The 21578-nt window shown below is 34.3% G+C and overlaps 2 protein-coding genes across 4 annotated transcripts in view; both read left to right on the forward strand.

The window, feature by feature from the left end:
* The window catches only part of LOC118276960 (uncharacterized), a 265349-nt gene that overhangs the window by 202231 nt on the left and 41540 nt on the right, over window positions 1–21578 (forward strand). The window lies entirely within an intron of this gene.
* Window positions 12179–21578, forward strand: part of LOC118276876 (GTP cyclohydrolase 1) — a 30445-nt gene continuing 21045 nt past the window's right edge. Inside the window, exon 1 of the mRNA XM_035595473.2 lies at window positions 12179–12529. Within this exon, the coding sequence (XP_035451366.1) occupies window positions 12448–12529 (82 nt within the window). The 5' untranslated portion in view covers window positions 12179–12447. The remainder of the gene's footprint in view (window positions 12530–21578) is intronic.

Consider the following 21578-nt stretch of genomic DNA (forward strand, 5'->3'; position numbering starts at 1 on the left):
GTACTCAGCAGTTCAAACTCAAAATACTAGAGAGTAAACGTCTGCAGGCTAACAAGGGTGGTAAAAACAATATAGACACGTTTTAACATCTAGATTACCATAAAAACATGGTCTTTGGGCCTCCCAGTAAAGCTATTTATCGGTTCGAAATGAAGATGAGCTGTAAAAAGTCAATAACTGAACATAGGCCTCCTCCAATGACTTCCAGGTAGGCCGGTTGGAAGCGACCTGCTTCATCGGTCCACCAAATGGAGATTAACACATTCAGTGCCACCGACTCGCCAGGAGAGTCCACGTAAATTTTATTTCAGTGCCGTGGATTCGCATCCCCCACGCAATTCTTTAGATTAGGGTATGTTTAGTCTTCAGTATTATTTTAAGCAGAAAATTCACTTGCAATTTGGAAAGAAATAGCAAAAACATTGAACTCGCTGAGCGAGTCTACGGCACTGGAATAAAATTTACATGGACTCTCCGGGAGAGTCGGTGGCACTGAATGTGTTAATTCTTACTCACCTATGTAGGTATTTTCTATACCTTTTGTAATTCTTATCAGCTTCGTTATAGGAGTTTCCTTAACGAATTTCGGAGATACCATAAGTAATGGGGGTACAGGAAAACACATTTTCCTGCCTTGTCGGAAATGAATGCAATTCGATGGTGCAGTAGGTATGCCCGAATCTATAACATTAGGTAGGTATTTCATTTTAAGAGCGGACGATAGATTTTGTTAAAATAACAGTATTTGGAGCATTTTTCCTTTACCGACGTGGCATTATACGGTATGTTCTACTACATATCACTACATAGTATAAAACAAAGTCGCTGTTTCTTGTATGCTTAAATCTTTAAAAGTACGCAACGGATTTTGATGCAGTTTTTTGTAATAGGTAGAGTGATTCAAGAGTATGGTTTATATGTATAATACATGCATAATAAATATATCACCATTACACCCCTGCAAAACTGGGGTGGGTAGGTAGTTTACTATAAAACCATCTATACTACTTCTTTTTTAATGTTTACACTAGGATTTTTTCATTTGTCGTAGGTGCATTTGTAAAAATCACATCTGATAACATTGTTTTATGATATAAGCCAATAAACAAGCAGACAAATCACCTGATGGTAAGCAATCACCGCCGCCCATGGACACCCGAAACAGCAGAGGCGTTACAAGTGCGTTGCCGGCCTTTTGGAGGTTAGGAATTTAAGGAATTGGGAAGATTAGGAAGGGGGTAATTGGGATCTGATAAAATTACGTTTTTAGACCATAAAAATTCCATAATCATGTTATCAGTATTACATAAAAGCGTGCAACGTGCAACCTTACTTATGCAACCAATAAATTTTATCAGTCGTTCAACCAGGAAAAATTTAAGCACAAAAAATTATTTTCGAAATAATGAAGCTCAAAAACAACTTTGACCAGACTGATAACAATGTACACGTTTTTATATTAAATATGTCGCAAAACATATGATAATATGTCAACATATGTATTATAATTATACAAACAAACATAATATTGGGATATAATGTAAAAGTTTTATTATTTTAGAAGGCTTTCCCAACGATAACAGTAACAGATATACTATTATCAATAATTTTTTTCAATGTATAAATCTACACCGTGCTTTTCCGCCAATCATATTCAATAAGTTATTTTAGTTTATGACATCTTCGTCGCTATCTACATAGCACATCTCTGATGGAAAAGCACCTAAGGTACAGGTTTATCAGAGAGCTGCATGGGTTACACTGGAAAGTAATAGATTTTAATCATTTTTTTATTGCATAAGCCGGTAAACGAGCAGACAGATCACCTAATGGTATGTAATCGCCGCCAAATGGTATGTAATGGACACCCGAAACATCGGAATAGTAATATAAGGGTTGTTAGAGAATGGGGGATTGGGAAGATACTCTTGGCAGAGTGGTAGTGGACGTCATGTAGGTGTGGTGGCAAGCTTTACAATTCGTCGCCACTCCTTGCGCGCTGCAGCCTTCCTCGTACATTGGCAAATTGGGTCATTGAGTGCAGTTTTAATTTGATTCATCCATCGCATCGGTGACCTGGGGTCCTACTATGTAGGTTCTCGAATCCGAAGTTTCGTTTAATTTTCGGCCGTAGGTTTTATTGATTTACTAATGGAATGACTTAAAATAACGTTTTATTTTTATTTATCTTTATTTCATTCGTTCATTTTTATTCACAAACTGTCGCAATAAATAGAATTGTAGTAAGTATTTTGCGAAGTTTCGTCCGAAACTTCGTTTTTCGTTGAATTAGAGTAGACCCCCTGACACGCGTACTTATGCCTTTAACTTTAGTAAACTAAGTACTTAACAATTCGTTATCATTTTTCTACTGATCACGTGTAGAGTACTATGGTCTACAATGGTATACAATATCTAATATATTACGACATATATTCAATGATTATTGACCTCTCTGCTGGGGTCTGTAAACGTGATCTAGTTCCCTTATCTATTTCTTATCTGTACACATGAGCTTGAGGGATTTTATTTCAGATGTTTTAGAGAAGCATCGAAAACTTATACCCTAAATTGTGACTTTTTTGAGGAGGGAAAATCATCCAATGACTTCTCTCGCTTTGGGCGAGGCGAGAAGGAGTGTCAGACTCTTACTGACTAAAAACCACCCCGTTTCCTTCTCCTGCTTTTCGAGCCGGTGCCCTGGTAAACCCGCTAGGTAGTATACAGCTCCGGATCAGGCATCAGCCCTACTGGGCCCCATCTGTGGTGGTCGGATGGCTCTTTAGGCGCGCGCGGAACGCGACGCGCCGCACGCACAAAACTTATACCCTAAATTGTGACTAGGAATTAGACTTCACTCACAAATTGAACTAAATTACATACTCTATTCACTCTAAGAGAAATTATTCTAAACATAATATTTTTGATGAAACGAAAGAGGTATGTAAGATTCGTAGCAATTAGCATTCCATTGTCTCTGCCTACCGCCATGGGAGACAGGCGTGAGGTTATGTATGTATATAAGTAAAAAATTCTTCAAACGATTAAGACGTCTTATAATTACTGTTTAAAAATTAAAGATAAATTGTGAGAAAAACAATATCGTTGGAAAATGTGACCAAAGGATAAAGCACATTTATTTCTGCTTAGTCCTAACGGTATGACAAGTTTAATATTATGTCACTAGGAAACAATTAATACACAAATAATTCCACAATTCCTTATAGATACAGCAATGTTGTTCAATATTAAGCTAGTTTTCCTCCTGCGACTTCATTTAAACATTTTGTCTTGGCTTAACTCGATCCTATAGGAATACTAGCATAAAAGCAACCTGTTTTTATATATATTTGAAGAATCTAAACTAACTGCCCACTTTTCTGAGGCGAGAAAATCATCTAATGACTTCTACCTCTTTGGGCGAGACGAGAAAGAGTGTCAGACTCTTACTAACAAATAACCACATCGTTCTTACTCTTGCTTCTCGAACCGGAGCCCCGGTAAACTCACTAGGCAGTCCACAGCTCCGGATCAAACTACTACTGGCTACTTGGCCAATTGCGACCATAGTATAAGTTTTCCTCTCACTTTATTAAACCAGAATTTACAGTAGATACGGAGCTGCGAACGATCTAGCAATTTACTGGGGCCTCTTGTCAGTCGCACTTGCGTCCACTCGACCAACGAGTCAGTTTCAGAGTATTTTACCTATATACAAACAAACAGAAAAACGTTCTTCTTTATTTCAATATAAGTACAAACATACACAAAGCACATGTAACCTCTAATCATATTGTTTTCATAAAAACATTATCGAACAGATAAACAAATATTTTATTAGTTACCGAGAGGTTATCGTTAACTACTAAAACAATTGTTATCTAATTGTTTTCAGTTTCCGTGCTGTTTATACAGTTTTATGTAATTTTTATGGCACCTGGGGGCTTACTCTTGAATCGGCGTGATACCACGGCCTCACAGAAAACCGACGTGAAACAACGCTTGCGTTGTGTGAGTGAGGTTACCGGAAGCCCAATTATTACCCTTCCTAATCTTTCCAATCCCCGATTCCCCAACAACCTTTAAATTACTAACCCCCAAAAAGCCTGTAACGCCTCTGGTATTTCGAGTATCCATGGGCGGCAGCAATTACTTGCCATCAGGTGATCGGTTTGGTCGTTTACCGGCTACTATAAAACTATAGTATAAAAAAATCCAATCCCGATCGATCGACACTGATATTTGTTAAACATACTCTTGAGGTGCAACACTACCGCCCATCGCATCAGTATAAAAAATAACTAAATGGTATTGAGTTTGGCTTTATATTCCGTACTCTGAATGCTATATTAATGGCTACGACTGGAGCTGTATAGTTTTAACATTGCTTTATTATAGAGATTTTATTGGATTGAAGTTGCATTGACTTTGAGATTGGTTCCAAGAGTGAGCATCCTGTTAGTAACATAACATTACTTTATGCTTTTACATTGCCAAAAGTATAAACAGACGTGCATCAGACCACCACGGATAAGTCCCAGTAGAGCTGATGCCCAATACAGAGCCGCGGAAGACATAACGGGTTACCGGGACCGAAGAGCAGGAGTAGGAACGGGGTGGTTTTTAGTCAGTAAGAATCTAACACTCCCTCTCGCCTCACCTAAGGCAGGAGAAGTTATTGCATGATTAGCCCCCCCTCATATCCGGAGCTGCGGACTACCTAGCGGGTTTACGGGGGCTCCAGTATACATTGTATAGCGGCATTACGTGCCGTAATGTGCACCTCTGTCTACCCCTTCGGGGATAAAAGGCGTGACGTTGTGTGGGAATCCAGACAGGAGACTTGACTATCTAATCTAAGGTGCACGTGTAACCACTGAATGAAAGGTCTTGGATAAAACATTCGGGTCAAGAAAGATATGCTCGATGTTTATTTGACTTTTTGGAAAATTATCGAAATTTAATGGACCCATCTCATTATAATGGGATTGTGATACTCATACATAACATATAGGTATTTTATTTTGAGGGGGGTAAATCATCCAATGACTTCTCCCGGCTTGAGTGAGACGGGAGAGAGTGTCAGACTCTTACTGACTAAAAACCACCCCGTTCCTTCTCCTGCTTTTCGAACCGGAGCCCCGTTACGTTGTCCGTAGTATTCGAACCTAGGATAACAATCACGATCCACAGTCGTGTACATAAGATCGACTATTTAAACTCAATAACTACTGAGAAAAAAAAAACAAATAACAATAGTTTGCTTTACCCGTGAATCGATTCAAGGACTTCACGCTTAGTAGCCGACACTATTAGCCGGAGCGATGATTAATAAAGAATAATAAATATTGTAAAAGATAATATAACGCTTTCAATTTTATTAAGGTGTAAGCAGAGTTCTCCTTATTGTACCTGTGCCTGTAGCGCATCTCCTGTTTTGATGTTGCGGACTACCTAGCGGGTATCAGGAGTAGGAACGGGGTGGTTTTTAGTCAGTAAGAGTCTGACACTCCCTCTCGCCTCGTCCAAGGCGAAAGAAGTCATTGGATAATTTTCCTCCCTCAAAAAAAACTCCTATTTTGGTAACAAATTGTGCAATGATGAAAACGGGCTATGGAAATTCAAAATCTAATTAGTCCGTCAGTTGGTAAAGAAAAAATATTAGACACGTATTTGTTATCTTGTCATATTCGGAATCAGCTAATTTTTCTTCATCGAATGATGTGTATAACTCGATTTCGCGAAAAAATATCGCTTGCCATTTTTGGCCAAAAAGCATCTACGGAAAAAGTCACATTGGCACTTGCCGTTAGTAGGTTTGGAACTAGCACCCTCATACATGAGAAGCGGACATATTAAACCTCCGGGTAACCACAACTTTTTAACCGACTTCAAAAAAAGGAGGAGGTTCTCAATTCGACCGTATATATGCTTTTATTAATGTTTGTTCGCGGATAACTTTGTCGTTTATGAACCGATTTTGATGATTCTTTTTGTATTTGGTAGGTCTTATACCAGAGGTGGTCCCATTAAAATTTTATCAAAATTGGTTTAGCACTTTTTGAGATAATTAACAAAAACAAATATCAATACAAACATTTACTATTTCTGTTCGCGAATAACTGTGTCGTTTATGAACTGATTTGGATGATAATTGTTGTATTTCGTAGGTCTTACATCAGACGTTGTTCCATTAAAATTTTATCGAAATTGGTTTAGCACTTTTTGAGATAATTAACAAAAACTTTTATTTTTATGTATGTTAATCGATATCTCCGGCAGTTATAGACCGATTTGAGAAATTCTTTTTGTGTTTGTAAGAGTACGATGTCAGCGTGGTCCCATATAATTTTTTTAAAGTCTGACCATAAATGTAGAAGATAATCCAGGGAACTCCTCAAAAATGGACAGAATGTGCTCTGCGTTTGAGTTTAAGTGATGTATGTTAGCTTATCTTTCTGAGTAACCATAAAATTCAGGATAGATAGTAGCATATCTGGTATAGAATGATGGGTAGCTTGATGTGCTGTGTAAGTTACATGACTGTATACCTATGTGGGTATCTAATCTGTTTGTGTGTTTGACAACTAACTATGTATGTAGCTTATGAACAGGTTACTGTCAGCTGTCGGCTCAGCAGATCATAAGTAAGGGTATCAGGTTAATATACATTTGAAAATAATGTAATTATGCGTCAATATGGATAGATATTAATATTATTCATTTAAACGGCGCTGTCTCATATGAGCAGCGCGTTTAATAGGTCGAACCATACTCAAATAAGTTATTCACTAAAAATCGAGAAATAAAAACATTTTTAAAAAAAAAACCGACTTCAAAAAATAAATATTCCAAAATAAATTAATATGCACTAAAAAGTAAAAGAAATAATTGCGTATTTTTCAACAACTTAATAAATCAACTAACTTTACTAACTCATCACACACATTATAATGTAAGTAGGTACAATTATTGTTATTTTTGGAGTCGGTGTCAGCCTAGGAAACGCCAACAACTAGCACGGTACGGGCGGAGTGGTGGTTAAGTACCTACTTACAACTGGTGTAAAACTGTAATTTTTTTTTTTGATAATAGGTAAATAACAAACCTATCTTAGTTGGCTGACACCGACTCCAGAAATAAAAATAATTGTACCTACTTACATTATAATGTGTGTGATGAGTTAGTAAAGTTAGTTGATTTATTAAGTTGTTGAAAAATACGCAATTATTTCTTTTACTTTTTAGTGCATATTAATTTATTTTGGAATATTTATTTTTTGAAGTCGGTTTTTTTTTGTTAAAAATGTTTTTTTAATTTGGCCCTTCAGAGAGGAGAGGGCTTGCAGAGGGCGCCCTGGACGAACATATAGCAACCAGATTGGACATGTACATATATAATTATACAAATACATATACATAGGTACAACAATACTTACATAATTAAAACAAACTGGTCAGCACAATGAAAGGTGATTGACATATAGCTGTCGGACAATTATATTTTATTACAAACACGTGTATAATAATAGGTATCATTACTAAAAAAAAAAAAACAGTTTTTTATACCAAAAGTTAACGATTTTTTTTTTCTTTTCCAGCCTTTGGTGAGGCAAGAGAGAGTGTCAGACTCTTACTGACTATAAACCACCCCGTTCCTACTCCTGCTTTTCGAGCTAGAGCCCCGGTAACCCGCTAGGTAGTCCGCAGCTCCGAGTCAGGTATCAACCATACTGGGCCCCATCTGTGTGTCTGATGATTAAGTAATTTAGTTCTACTACCCATCACTAACAGTTCAATATTCGGTATCACCGGTCCTAAGAAAATGCTCTTCAAGCCGGAGTCCCGGTAACCCGTTAAGTCTTCTTTACCCTGAAGCGTTGGTGTTCCACCAATTATCCAAATTGGATACAAAAAACCAATTTGACATAATTGATAAACGTGACAAACTTACAAAAATAAATATTAATTTCGTAAAACAAAAAAAAAAACTATCATAAACATCAAAGACTTGACCGGACCTGTTATATAAAAATATACAAAAAAAAAAACGTGCCAAAAATATCCAGCCTATTTTCTTTATAATATACTTAATTATACAATTAAAATTAAATATAGAAAGAGATAAAGAACTTAAAAATAACATAAGTTCTTATATACCATTACTTTAAATCGTTTCGTATCTTTTCGTTATCATTAGTAGTAAGTAAAGCATCTTAAATTAGTAGTTAATACATAGGCTTAGCCCGCGATCCCTGGGATAAAAATTGGCCCATGTGTTATTTCAGACCATAATCTACACCTGTTCCAAATTTCATCCCGATCCCTTCAGCCATACCGGACAAGGGGCGTTGACGGGAATGAGTAATAAACATACAGACAAACTCTCAAACATTCCCATTCATAATATTAGTTTTGTTATGGTATAAGCCGATAAACGATAGATATTAAAATTACTGAAGAAAAAAATCATTGGATTAAAAATAGCTCCCCCGCGATGACGACGCTTTCCTGCTAATTAAATAACCGATTAAATAAAGTAATATAAAATCTATTAATAATCATCTCAACAATCGTTTGATGGTTGACAATTAATTGTTTTCTTATATTTTTAATTTATTTTTAAAAGGGAAAACCATCTAACAACTTTTCCTGGCTTGGTGAAGGCGAGATGGAGTGTTAGACTAAAAATGACAGATACAAATGAAGTTAATTATTGCAACAAAAACCAGTAACATGAGTCAATTAAAAAAATTGCTGAATCTACACATTGTTTTTATATTTAAATACTAAATTTTTCTCCTATGACACAAAAATTTTAAATTGCATGGTAACAAAAAAAATACTTATAGAATATCACAGATATATATATTATTCGTACGTACGTATTTTTAAAGCTGACCACGTTATTTAGACGATAAAACTAACACGAATCTAATGTGTGATCTTCACATCTTTGCTGTTCATAACACAATATATCAAACATAGATAAATCATTAGAACAAACATAGATACCATTATAAATAAAGACCTTAAGGTCCTCTAGTTAAGCTCTAATAACTATAACTGGTAAATAATTCAATATACTATTCAAATTCAAATTCATTTATTGCATCAAACATATTATATTGACACATTCTACAAGATACAAAAATATCAGTAGTTGTATTCAGGATAATAATGGGCAAATCAACAACCAACCATTATCTAATTCAAGCTAAAATACCGTTTATCTGAGAATAGTGGATATGTCACATAATGACTTCTTGCAATAAGCCGACGATTAAGTCTCACACATTTAACCGATTCGCAGCATGCAATAACACATATTATAATAATTTGTCTGTATAACAAATAACAGTCATATACATATATCTGTGCTACACGGAATAAACTATACAGAGACACTTTTGAAAAAACTAATCAATCGAATAAAAACACTCCAAATATAAACAATTCCGCAACGCAAACCAAAACTTATTGAAGGGTAGTTGAGTAAATTACCCAGGTAAAGCATTGTAAATTTGAGGAGCCATGTAAACGTAGCTCCTAACATGAACAGGCTTTTCAATTAGATTAACTATCAAAATTAATACCAAACTAACCTATCTCAAGGTTTAAAAAAAATCACGGCAAAAAAGGCCGGCTTGACCGGAGTGACAACACGGCCTCACAGAAAACCGACGTGAGACAACGTGAATAACTTATTCACACAACAAAACACAGTAGTAGCTTCCAATAACTTTACTGGAAGCCCAATTACCTCCCAATCTTCCCAATCCCCGATTCCCCAACAACCCTCAAATTCCTAACCCCCAAAAGGCCGACAGCGCACTTGTAACACCTCTAGAGTTTCGGAAGTCCATGGACGGCGGCTATTGCTCACCATCAAGTGATCCGTATGCTCGTTTACCGGCTTATTCCATAAAAAAAACCAACATAAAAATTCATTATTTAAAGATTATTTATGAATAAGAAACTCATATCAAAAATGTCTGGCACCTAAAAACCTATTGACATCTAAGGTTATTGAATTGGCCTTAAAAAAACAAAAAAGAAATTAATGACGTTTCTAAGTATGACATTTCTATGACGCATGGATGCAAATCCCCGTTATTTCCCCGTGGGTTTTCCAAATGATTTTACTAAAACAAACCTATGTCCTTATAATTTATGAATGATGCTGAAAGCATTCGGTTTTTTTGTCTCCCTTTTTCCTCCATAAGATGAGTAAATTAATTTTCATTTATATCGATAATCACACTCATGTTTCACAAAGCTTTACTTCTTAATTTTTTAAATACAAACCGTATACAGGTAGTAATTAGCACATTAAGAAACTATCTAAAGCTATTTTTTTTAATTTAGTTTTATTAATACGCTTAAATATAATATACATAGACTAAATTGTAAAAAGATCTAAGACTAAAATATTTACAACTTCAAAAAATATTTGTATATAGGTAGATTAAATAATGTATGCAACAAATAGATGATACGGATTTAACAAAATACATAGACTAAATAAAAATAAAAACTAAGATTTCCAACTTAAAATTAAGATCATATAGGGCAAGTGACCCGGTTGTGGCCATCGACCCCTTTGTGGCCATTTGGGCCTTCACATATTTATAACTAAGGCATGGACAAATAAATTACTCTGTGATGTACAGTATTTAAAATATTGAATATTGGAGACACTAATACCGTTGGCAGCTTTAATGTGTCAAACTTCACTTCGATGCAACACGTCATTCTTTTTAGTTGAGGGTGAAATTGTTAAGTTCTTAACAAAAAGGCTAAGGCGAGCGGGTGAGGATTTGGTTTTTATTTTTTAAATCTTTGCTTATTGTTTGGATGTTTATGTTAATACTACATTAAGAATATATTGTCTAAGTGAAACTAAAGTTATTTTGTCGCCCTATGTTTCTGAAGTGAGGTTTTTAGAAGGTGGCCACTAATGGAGATAAAATTATGAATTTCTCCATCTTTGGCCACATGGCTGGCCAAAACTGATGTACATAGACACCCCACTTCTTCCCCTTTATTTTATCGTGGCTTTTTTTCCTTGGCTTTACATATCAACAAATACATATTTTTCATTTTCAGAGATGCAATAAATTGCCTTCACACAAAGGGGAGGTCAGTTTACTTTGCAGCTTTTACCAACGTCATAGAAATTTGTTTATTATCTTTATTATCTTTATTTGTAAGTTAAATTCAAGTGAAGTAATAATATTTCATATTTTCCAAACTAAATGAAAACCATTGTTTATAAAATGTGAAATTTAATTAATAAATTTTGATTACTTTTATTGTATTTTTGATGGCCAGAACTGGCACACGACCGTGGCCAGAAATGGCACGAACCTGGCCAAAAATGGCACAAACTCCCTTTTTTTTTCTTTTTTATACAATTATTTTTCTATTGGACGTTCTTTAAAAAAAGGGCTTTCTTAGGCAAGGTTAATACATGTTAAATGACTTTTTACAAGAAATATGCTCGTGATAACAAAAACTATAAGTTAAGAAAGCCTCAAAGTCGACAAAATTCTTAAAGTGGCCACAACCGGGTCACTTACGATACAAGAAGAATATAAAAAATAGGAAAAATAAATAAAAACTAATTTAATGCATATAATTTGAACTACTTACTTTAAACTTAATTAGTATATATATATTATGTATATATTATATTTAAGCACATTAATAAACAAAATTCGGATTGAATACAAATAAAAAAAAATAGGTTTTAACAGATTTCGACCTAAGACAACGCATAAAATATTTGACAAACCCCGAATAAGTCTACACACTGTTTTTAGGCAAAAGCTCTTCACAATCATGACCTGATTACTAAGACATATTTTTCACGTATAATCTCATAGCTTTGTATACGGATATGCTTGGTATATCACGTTAACTCCCTCGTGTAGCATTTATCGGTCACCACTGGGAACAAAGGCCAAGATAAAAAAATATACATTAACAACAAAAATCATCTAACCACTCTTCTATTAATTAGCCAAAGATAAAAAAAAAATGTCGCAATCAAAAAAATATATTGTGTAACAAAAAAAAATCAACAATACCGACTCGGTAAGACTATGATTGTTACACAATTAACTGTAACACAAGACGCCATATTTTTGTATAAATATAAGAAACTTTAGAGCACTACCGATCATTTCTGCATACGTCGTTGTAGAAACGACACCTCCGCACTACATTTTTTTAAATAATCCACTACCTAGTCCATTAAAGAATTATTTAAAATAAAATAAAAATCTTAACCATTCTCCTTTTAAAAACCGATCGCGGTTACCTTGGCTGTATAAACGAGTGCAGCAGTTGGCGCGAAACCGAAGTGTCAAAGTGACGTTTTGAAGCGCGCGAAATAAATTTTTGTTTATTTCTTTAATTATTTTATAATTAATAACTCGTGAAAATGAAGGAGCTTAACGGAGTTTCCACCACCATCGAGAACAATGGAGTGATTGTCGCGAAAAAGAAGACAGAGAATGGCAATGGTGAGTCTCTTTTTATTTTTCCATTTGTCGCCATTTTGTCTTTTAGCCAAAGAGCTAAACTGTTCGTGTACTTGAAACTGTTTTAATGAATGAACGGATATTGAAGTTGTTATTAATGTGGTCGCGTGTTTATGGTTCTATCGTAGTTTATAATTAATTTGTTTTATGGTATTCGAGCTGTGTCTATAATTGTTAGTTAATAGACAATACGAGTATCTGGAATTTTATTTTCTGTTTAGTTCAATAGCAATGGATTTTTATTGCTGTTTTTGTGTCGTGTTCAGTTTAAACGAATATTTATTCTTTTCTCAGTCTTAGCTTTATTTAAAATTAATCTTATACCTATATTAAAATACTTACTTATTATTACTATTTTCCTTAATAAACTGTAGTTAAAGTTAAATTTCGATCTTCTAAGTTAATTCCTAGTTATAATAAACTTTTAAATAAAACTAAATTAGTTTAATATAACTCCTAACAGTTAATAAAGATCAAGGCTAATTTATAATATAAGAATTAACATCGCCCTTGGTTATATCAATAAAATAATAGAATTAATAAATGCTATGACGCGAATGCAATTTTAATTTTTAATATTATATTTTATATACATATATGGTATAAAAATAACAATGATTATACTTCAATTCATCATCAGCCTATAAGTGGCCACTGTTGACCAAATGCCTCTTCTCGCACGGAGAAGGTTTGTGCATTAATCACCACGCTTGCTCAATGCGGTGATTATTTCAAACTTATACAATTAAATTACCTACTATTATAATGTCGTAGTTTTCTGCGATTTAACGCTTAGGGGTATGGAAAATAGATAGTAGCCAATTCTCAGACCTACTGAATACGCATATAAAATTTGGTAAAAATCGGTAAAGCCGTTTCGGAGAAGTACGGTAACTAACATTGTGACATGGAAATTTTATATATTAGATTTTAAAAGACAAAAGCATATCCTTTATAACCAATGTTCCAGTGTGAATTCGATATATTATTTGGTTAGACATTGTATAATAATTTTTAAGGCACTCCCTATTTCTAGCCTTAAGCTAAAGTCATTAATTAATCATTCATTATCTTGTCTCCTATTTATTCTGATAAATATATACTAAAATGCTTTGACAACTAAACGTTTTACCACCTACAATAGTCTATTATATATAATTATATCAAATAGCCTAAAGGCCTAAGGACTACGTAATAAATATTAGCCACGTGTTATAAGTTTATACCGTTTTAAATAATAGATAAATTATATCATTTTAACTTTGAATTTACTTGTTAGCTTTTATGCGAAGTGTTTCTTTTATCATATGGTTCTAAAGCATTTTTACGGTTAAGTATTTTTTGGTATGGAGATAGTTCAATGACTGAAAAGTGATATAGGCTACTAATTTCTTTTGACCATATAGCTAAGTCGAATCGAGTTTCTTTCTCATTGTTCCCCATTCGAAACTACATACACTATGGAACAAGCACCTAGCTTCACTGACAGACAGACTGACGGACAATTCAATTTTCGGACGTTTCAAAAGTGCCTAAATTAAGGATCAGTTGAAATAAATGCCTTAACTTTGATTTTGACATATACCAATGCAGTTAATTTAGCAGTTTAATAAACTATAACTCAATAATTTTTATACATTATATGTATATATGTAGATTACATTGATAAGCCAACAAATACATCCGTTTCATTACGGTACATGAAGTAATTATTAAATACAAGAAATATAATGTAATCAGATGTCGGATCAGGAATTATAATTAAGTAACGATCGATTATGTCTTATATTTCCATATTTATGTCAATTATTATAATAGTTACTATGCAAACTAGGAAATCTTATATTCATATAAAGAACAAATCCGTGTGTAAGGCCGCGTTTCCATTGACGCGGAGCGGAGCGGAGAAGAGCGGAGAAGAGCGGTGAAAAGTTGTCAGTGTGTCCACTGACGCGGAGCTGGGCGGAGAGGGGCGGAGAAGAGCGGTGAAAAATGGTCAGCGGAGTGGAGTGAGGCGGAGCGGAGTATACTTTTGGAATCATATTGAGAGATTGACCATGTCTAAATACAATAGACCCTTTATCGATCAAATGTCGCAATCGATATTTTCATTTAGAGTTTATTGTTTTTTTTATATGATATATTAAACTAAATAAGATTTACAAATATAGTTAATTTTATAAACGATATTTCGACATGAAAATAAAACTAAAAGAAAGTATTTTCTCAATTGAAAGTTATGATTTACTTGAATATCAATTATCATTAACGACTATTTGAGTAACGACTGTTTAAGAAAATTTAAAACATCAATATAACATTGAAAATAAATATATTTTTGTTTGATAAGTAATTTGTTTCGTAGTAATCGATTTTAAGAAAATCGATAAACAACACCCTCACACACGCTACTTGGATATCCCTTTTTGGTTACTTCGTGAATCTTCGTGCTTATTCGACAATACTCGGTACTCGATTATATGTCTCTGTCACACGTTAGCATTGGCGTCGTGTTAGTGTCACTATCCTTGTCTTAAGTACAGTACAGTACCACACCGCGCTGCTCCGCACTGCCCCGCTGTCCTCCGCATAGCATCGCCCCGCTGCCCTCCGCACCGCATCGTCTCGCTATATATTTTTATGAATATCCGCTCAGCTCTGCTCTGCCCCGCTCATGCTGATTCCATTGAAGCGGAGCGGAGATTTCGAGCATAGTGATTGGTCAATTCGTGCACCGCTAAGCTCTTCTCCGCCCCGCTCCGCTTCAATCGAAACGCGGCCTAAGTGTATCCACTCAATGTTATCTACGAAACTGTTTATCAGATTTTGATGACTTTCTTTATTGGGACAACACTCCAAAAACTATGTTCTTAATAAGACAAAGTATTTATTTGTTGTGGATAACATCGGTGTGAAGTCGGTGTAGCTAGAAATTTTATAAAAATAATAGGCAGTCTAGTTAGACATTTACCTAATATAACTCAATATAATAACTTTGTTTACTATTACCTAAATAGGTAATAGTTAATGGTAATACGTAATAGTGATAGGGTGGTTCTTGCTACGCTTAAAGAAAAAAAGAATGATTACATAAAAAAATGTCCAGTTCTTTATTGTCATATATGTAGTTGGCAATCACACCCGCATTTTAATTCTTAAGATAACTGAAAATTAAACGTATAAAGTCGCCTAACTTAGTTACCTATATGTATACAAGTAAAGATAATGTATCTATTACATATTTATCTGTGTTCCTTATATCAAGAGGTCACTAACCATTAAACTTTAAAAAAATATAAAATTCACTTATTTTATTCTTAATTCACATATTTAATTTAATTTACAAATGTATCTTATCTCGATTTTGCTTTGTTTTAGTTCTAAAATTGTTGTTAGGTACCTAACAACACGGATTTCAACTTGTAATTTTCACAAGATAGGTACATAAATTCGTCGTTCATCGTAGCAATTGGCATTCCATTTTATTGTCTCTGCCTACCCCATGGGAGACAGGCGTAAGATTGTGCGAGTATGTATTTTTACGTTGCCTAGACAAAATGGTACCTATTTAAATGGTATTCGAATGAATGGATAGAAAAGTAAATATATATATGGAGCTTGTTACTGACATTTAACAAATTATAATATACCAAAAATTATGTCAATCTTACTGTTAAAAATACTATTTATTTAGGGAGGCAGTTAATAACTAGAAATGATGGTATTAACAAAAATTAAAAATATGTAAAATATTTGTGATCCACACTCCCTTTTTAACCGACTTCAAAAAAAGGAGGAGGTTCTCAATTCGACCGATTTATTTTTAAGTTGTTGAAGAAAAGTTGATTTCTTTGTAGGTAGCAATATTTTACCCGTACATTGAACTTGACACCTCTTGTCTAACTGTTATACTTAACCTCCAAAATAATCATAATTTTCTTAATAGATAATATTAATTCTAAAACCTACTAAAACATATTTTGCTTAAAAACGTTATCATATTTTTTTTATTAACTTAAGTAATATTATATTATATAACTTAGATAACAGAATACATATTTAAAAATAATTAAAAAAACGAGACTTGGTAACACATGTTTTGTTAGGTACCTTTTAATTTTTTTTTTATCTCGTGTAGAGGCTGAATAACACTGTTATCTTTGCCTCAATTTTGAAACACGTGTAAAGAAGTTGTACGAGTTGGTCAAGTGGTTGCAAGTGTGATGGGCAAGGTGTCTCGGGTTCGATTCCCGGGTCGGGCGAAGAATTGCTGGGATTATTTCGTTTTTTCGAAAATTTCTTAGTAGAAGCTTGGAGTCTGGAAATGTGCCCGGTATATGGCAATAGGCTCACCACCTATTACATAGGACTTCAACATATATTGTGAACAGTGGGCGTACCGTGGCATTGCGTGCCGTAATGTGCACCTCTGTGATAAAAGGCGTGATGTTGAGGATTTAATATAAAGAAGTTGTTTGCCTGTGTATGATTCGGCTTGAATTTATAAAATAGTATTAAAAAATATTCTTAATACTTATAAGTTTAAAGACCTGGGTTTTTAATGTGAATGGGAATAAAATAACACATGTTTCAATTGTTATTTTTTTTTAGACAGTACAATGGCTGAATAAAAAAAAATATTGTGGAAATTTTGGCCTCGGTATCTATTTAAATAATGTGATAATTATAGTCCGAAAGAATTAAAAAGTAAAATTTTGCTATTTATTTTCGTAATCATGGTAAATAACCATTAAATCTGGAGCTGCGGACTACCTAGCGGGTTTACTGGGGCTCCGGCTCGACAAGCAGGAGTAGGAACGGGGTGGTTTTTAGTCAGTAAGAGTCTGACACTCCCTCTCACCTCGCCCAGGGCGGGAGAAGACATTGGACAATTTTCCGCCCTTAAAAAAAGTAACCATTAAATGACTCTGAGTACGGCGGTTAGATGACCTTAAAAAAAACAATGAAGTTATTCATTAAGCCTCTAGGTTAACTTAATTATGTTTTAACAACGTGTTGAAACTGATATTTGCATGATAGCACATTTTCCGGACAGTTGGTCTTAGCTTACGGTCCAGTTAACTTCAAGGTTATGTATATCTAACTAATGATTAACAAGTGGTTAACTTGATGTTGTGTTAGTAACTACATACTTTTGGTTATATATGGGACAATTTTTTAATGGTATATATTTTATTTTTCTTTAATCTCAAAGGGAATTTGAGGTACCCTTTCTTAGTGCTCTTCTGTAGTTCTCAAGGAAAATACATGTAAAATTTTGTAGTCAACCTTTTAATATTCCATAAGTCATTAGGTAATAAACTAAATCTCCTCTAAACATTAACGCAAAGAACGATATGCGAAATTCCAGCTTCGTATGATTAATTAAAGGCAAAGTATTACTGGGCATTTTTCGACCTTTCAAAAATTTCTCAGTAGTAGCACGGAGTCTGGAATTGCGCCCAGTATATAGCAATAGGCTCACCCCCTATTACATGGGACTTATAACACAAATGGTGAAAAGTGGGTGCACATTGTACAGTGGCATTACGTGCCGTAATTTGCACCTCTGTCTACCCCTTCGGAGATAAAAGGCGTGACATTACTTTTAGTAACATTTTAAATGAGTTAAACAAATCGATATCACAAAAAATCACCCTAAATAACATTTTACTCGATCCACACACCGAACTCAAGACCACTTAATCTAAAAGTTTCGCTACTAACCGCTCGACAACCAAGTATAGAACGCACTTCCTAATTACCAGCTACCTGCCGACCTAGTTTACAATACTTCAGCTTGAAGTTTCAATGTCATAATTTAGTTTCATTGCCAAATTAACATAAAGAATTGCTTGATCATGCTAAATTTTAAATATAAACTTGTTTTTAAAGTATGTATGTATGTCCGCATCGTTAGATGACTTGCTTGCGACCGCCATGCTAAAGGTTACCGGTTCAAGCTCCTGGTTGAGCAAAATATGATAGGATATTTAGCATTTCGCCATATTTTAATGTGTCATTTTCTGAGCGCTTATAACCTATTTACACCTTTTTACTTATAATATCATTGGGCAGGGCTCATTTGTTTTGTCACAGTGCACAATCACATTATGGCATCTCCTCTTTGTACTTGCTTCATAATGTTTTATCATGAAAAATATTGATCACGGCTAACGCGGTAGCTAGGCAACTTACAATGTGTACGGGTTCGAATCCCGAACAGAGCAACACTTTGTGTCCACCACATTTCTGGTCTGGATGTCATGTTCATGTGAAATTGTATGTTTGTAAACACACCCACGACACAGGAGAAAATTGTAGTGTGGGGTAAGGTAAAAAAAATGTCCTAAAATGTCTATAAATACTGTCATACTACAGAGGATAAAGAATAGTTCAAACAATTACTGTTCGACTTAACTTAAAACGTTTATAATTACTTGTTTCTAAGAAATAATGCTGATTAATAATTAACGGGTTAAGGTTAACTGAGGAATGAGACGGTTAGTTCATTTATACAGTTATTTTAACAAAGATCAAATCACATTAACAGCCTATAAGTGGCCACTGCTGACCAAATACCTCTTCTCGCGAGGAAGATTTGAGCATTAATCACCACGCTTGCTGAATGCGGGTTGGTGATTTCAAACTTATAATTTGAAATTATAAGTCCAGGTTTCCTCACTATGTTTTCCTTCACCGTTTGTCAATGGTGTCTTAGGCAGTAATTTTAGAAAGTACAGATAACTCGGAAAATGTCACATTGGTACTTGGTAGGTTTCAAACAGCACACTTATGCATGAGAAGCGGGCGTCTTAAGCCTGCGGTCCACTACGACATTTTTAGAGAGCAAATCTGTCACTGCCAAAATGTACTTGTATACCTATCTTTTCTATGATACTCGCGTTTAGAATCAGGGTGGTAAATGAGAGCTTGATTACTTAATAATGAAATTAAACATAATTGCTTTAAGGTCATTGAACCTTGCCTCGTGATTACTTTTTAATCAGCACATACCTACATTTTATTTTCATTATTAAGCTATTTTAAAAGAATGTAGAAACTGACAATTTTGCTTTTATACAAATAAGTAATTTTTGTCGATACAAAAAAGTTACAACATTTCCTATTAAACTGTTTTATAGCAAATTATTAACGAAAGCAAAAGTATTTGATGATTCCAATCATTTTATGCAGGTCAATATTAAATACGTAATTGACAAAAAGCATTTAAAATTATTGCAAAATAACTTTCCATAAAAAAACAAGCGCGTCTGCAGTTCTTGTAAAATTCCTGAGTGGGACAAAATACATCCAACATTTTTATAATTTTAATCATATTTGTTTTCGTTTTATCCATGCAACATCAGCATTAAGCAGTTGATTACAAATATTATTATCTACTTACATTAAATAAGTATACATCTAATCCTTATATTTTTTGAAGATACACTTTTTTACCCTCACCTGTTTACAGCGTTTGGGAGCGTTCCGTTTACACCCTGTATAATCTCATAAATCAACAATATACGAATCGAATTACGAAATTGCATAAACCTCAACCGAACCCAGATAACAGTGTTAGTTAAAACAATAGTTATTTAGAACAATAACCTCTGTGGCTTCGGTTAACCATTGGTTTATAGTTACTTGCAAAGGAGTAACCTGATAGCAATATATCAGTTAAAATGAGTAATATCGGTCAGTGGTTTTGGTATTAACTATTGGACATATAGTAATAGGATATAAAGGTACAAGCCCTACACTACCTCCCAATACTTTTTTTAAGGGGGAAAAATCATCCAATGACTTCTCTCAACTTGCGAGAGGGAGTGTCAGACTCTTACTGACTAAAAACCACCCCGTTCCTACTCCTGCTTTTCGAGCCGGAGCCCAATAAACCCGCTAGGTAGTCCGCAGCTTTGTATCGGGTACCAATACCGCTGCAACTCCTGTAAGCCAGCATCTACAGTAGATACATACATAAAACGTCCTCTTCTCAAATCTCACTTAAAATAACATTAAACAAATACAATAGTTAACTCGAACTAAGACAAGAGAAAGATTTATTACACATATATAACTTTAACTGTATAATATCCTTTGTATGTACGTATGTATGTATATGACGTTATCTCTCAGAGATTTATCTCCGAGGGTCCTACAGAATCCCACTTCACGCTCACTTACACATTCAACGTTGAAGTGACCATATTGTAGAATGGTTTTGGGATAAGTAGTTCTTTTTTGTTTGTCATAATGGATAGTGTGATATTTATTATGATTCTGATAAGAGAGAGAGAGAAAGAGATTTTATACCGGTTTTTTTTTTGATGGTGTAAAATCATCCAAATATTTCTGCCATGTGCGAGGCGAGAGGGATTGACACTCTTACTGACTAAAGACCACCCCATTTCTACTCCTACTTCTCTCGGAGGCCCGGTAACCCGCTAGGCAGTCCACTGCTCCGGGTTGGCAACTACCCTACTATTATACCGATTGGATTTAATTGTTACGAAGAAAATCATTATTAATGGCTAATTATTTTTATTATATGAATAGTTCTAAGTAAGAGCGCGGAGTCTAGGTTGAAATAAAGATGGGCTTAGGTTATAAATATAATATGTAGCTAACAGGAAAACTATTACTGATTATAAGTACTTATTACATGAATTATACCTCTGTCCATCAATTCAGAAAATAAATGATATCTATACTTTACTTATACGATACTAATATATAACGATGAAGAGGTTGTCTGTTTGTTTGGACGCGCTAATCTCTAGGACTACTGGTTCAATTTGAATAATTCTTTTTGTGTTCGATATTCCATTTATCGAGGAGGGTTATAGACTATAAAACATCACGCTAAGATTACTAGGAGACGAGCAGAGCGTGTGAAACCGTAGGAATAGCTAATGATACTACACAAATACATACACATCCTACAAAGCTTTGTTGCCATGTAAAAAATTCAACAACAGCAAACAAAAATAAACAAAACCTCGTCATAATATTAATTATCATTATC

This window comes from Spodoptera frugiperda, chromosome 17, assembly GCF_023101765.2.
Source record: "Spodoptera frugiperda isolate SF20-4 chromosome 17, AGI-APGP_CSIRO_Sfru_2.0, whole genome shotgun sequence".
In the NCBI taxonomy this organism is placed as follows: domain Eukaryota; kingdom Metazoa; phylum Arthropoda; class Insecta; order Lepidoptera; family Noctuidae; genus Spodoptera; species Spodoptera frugiperda.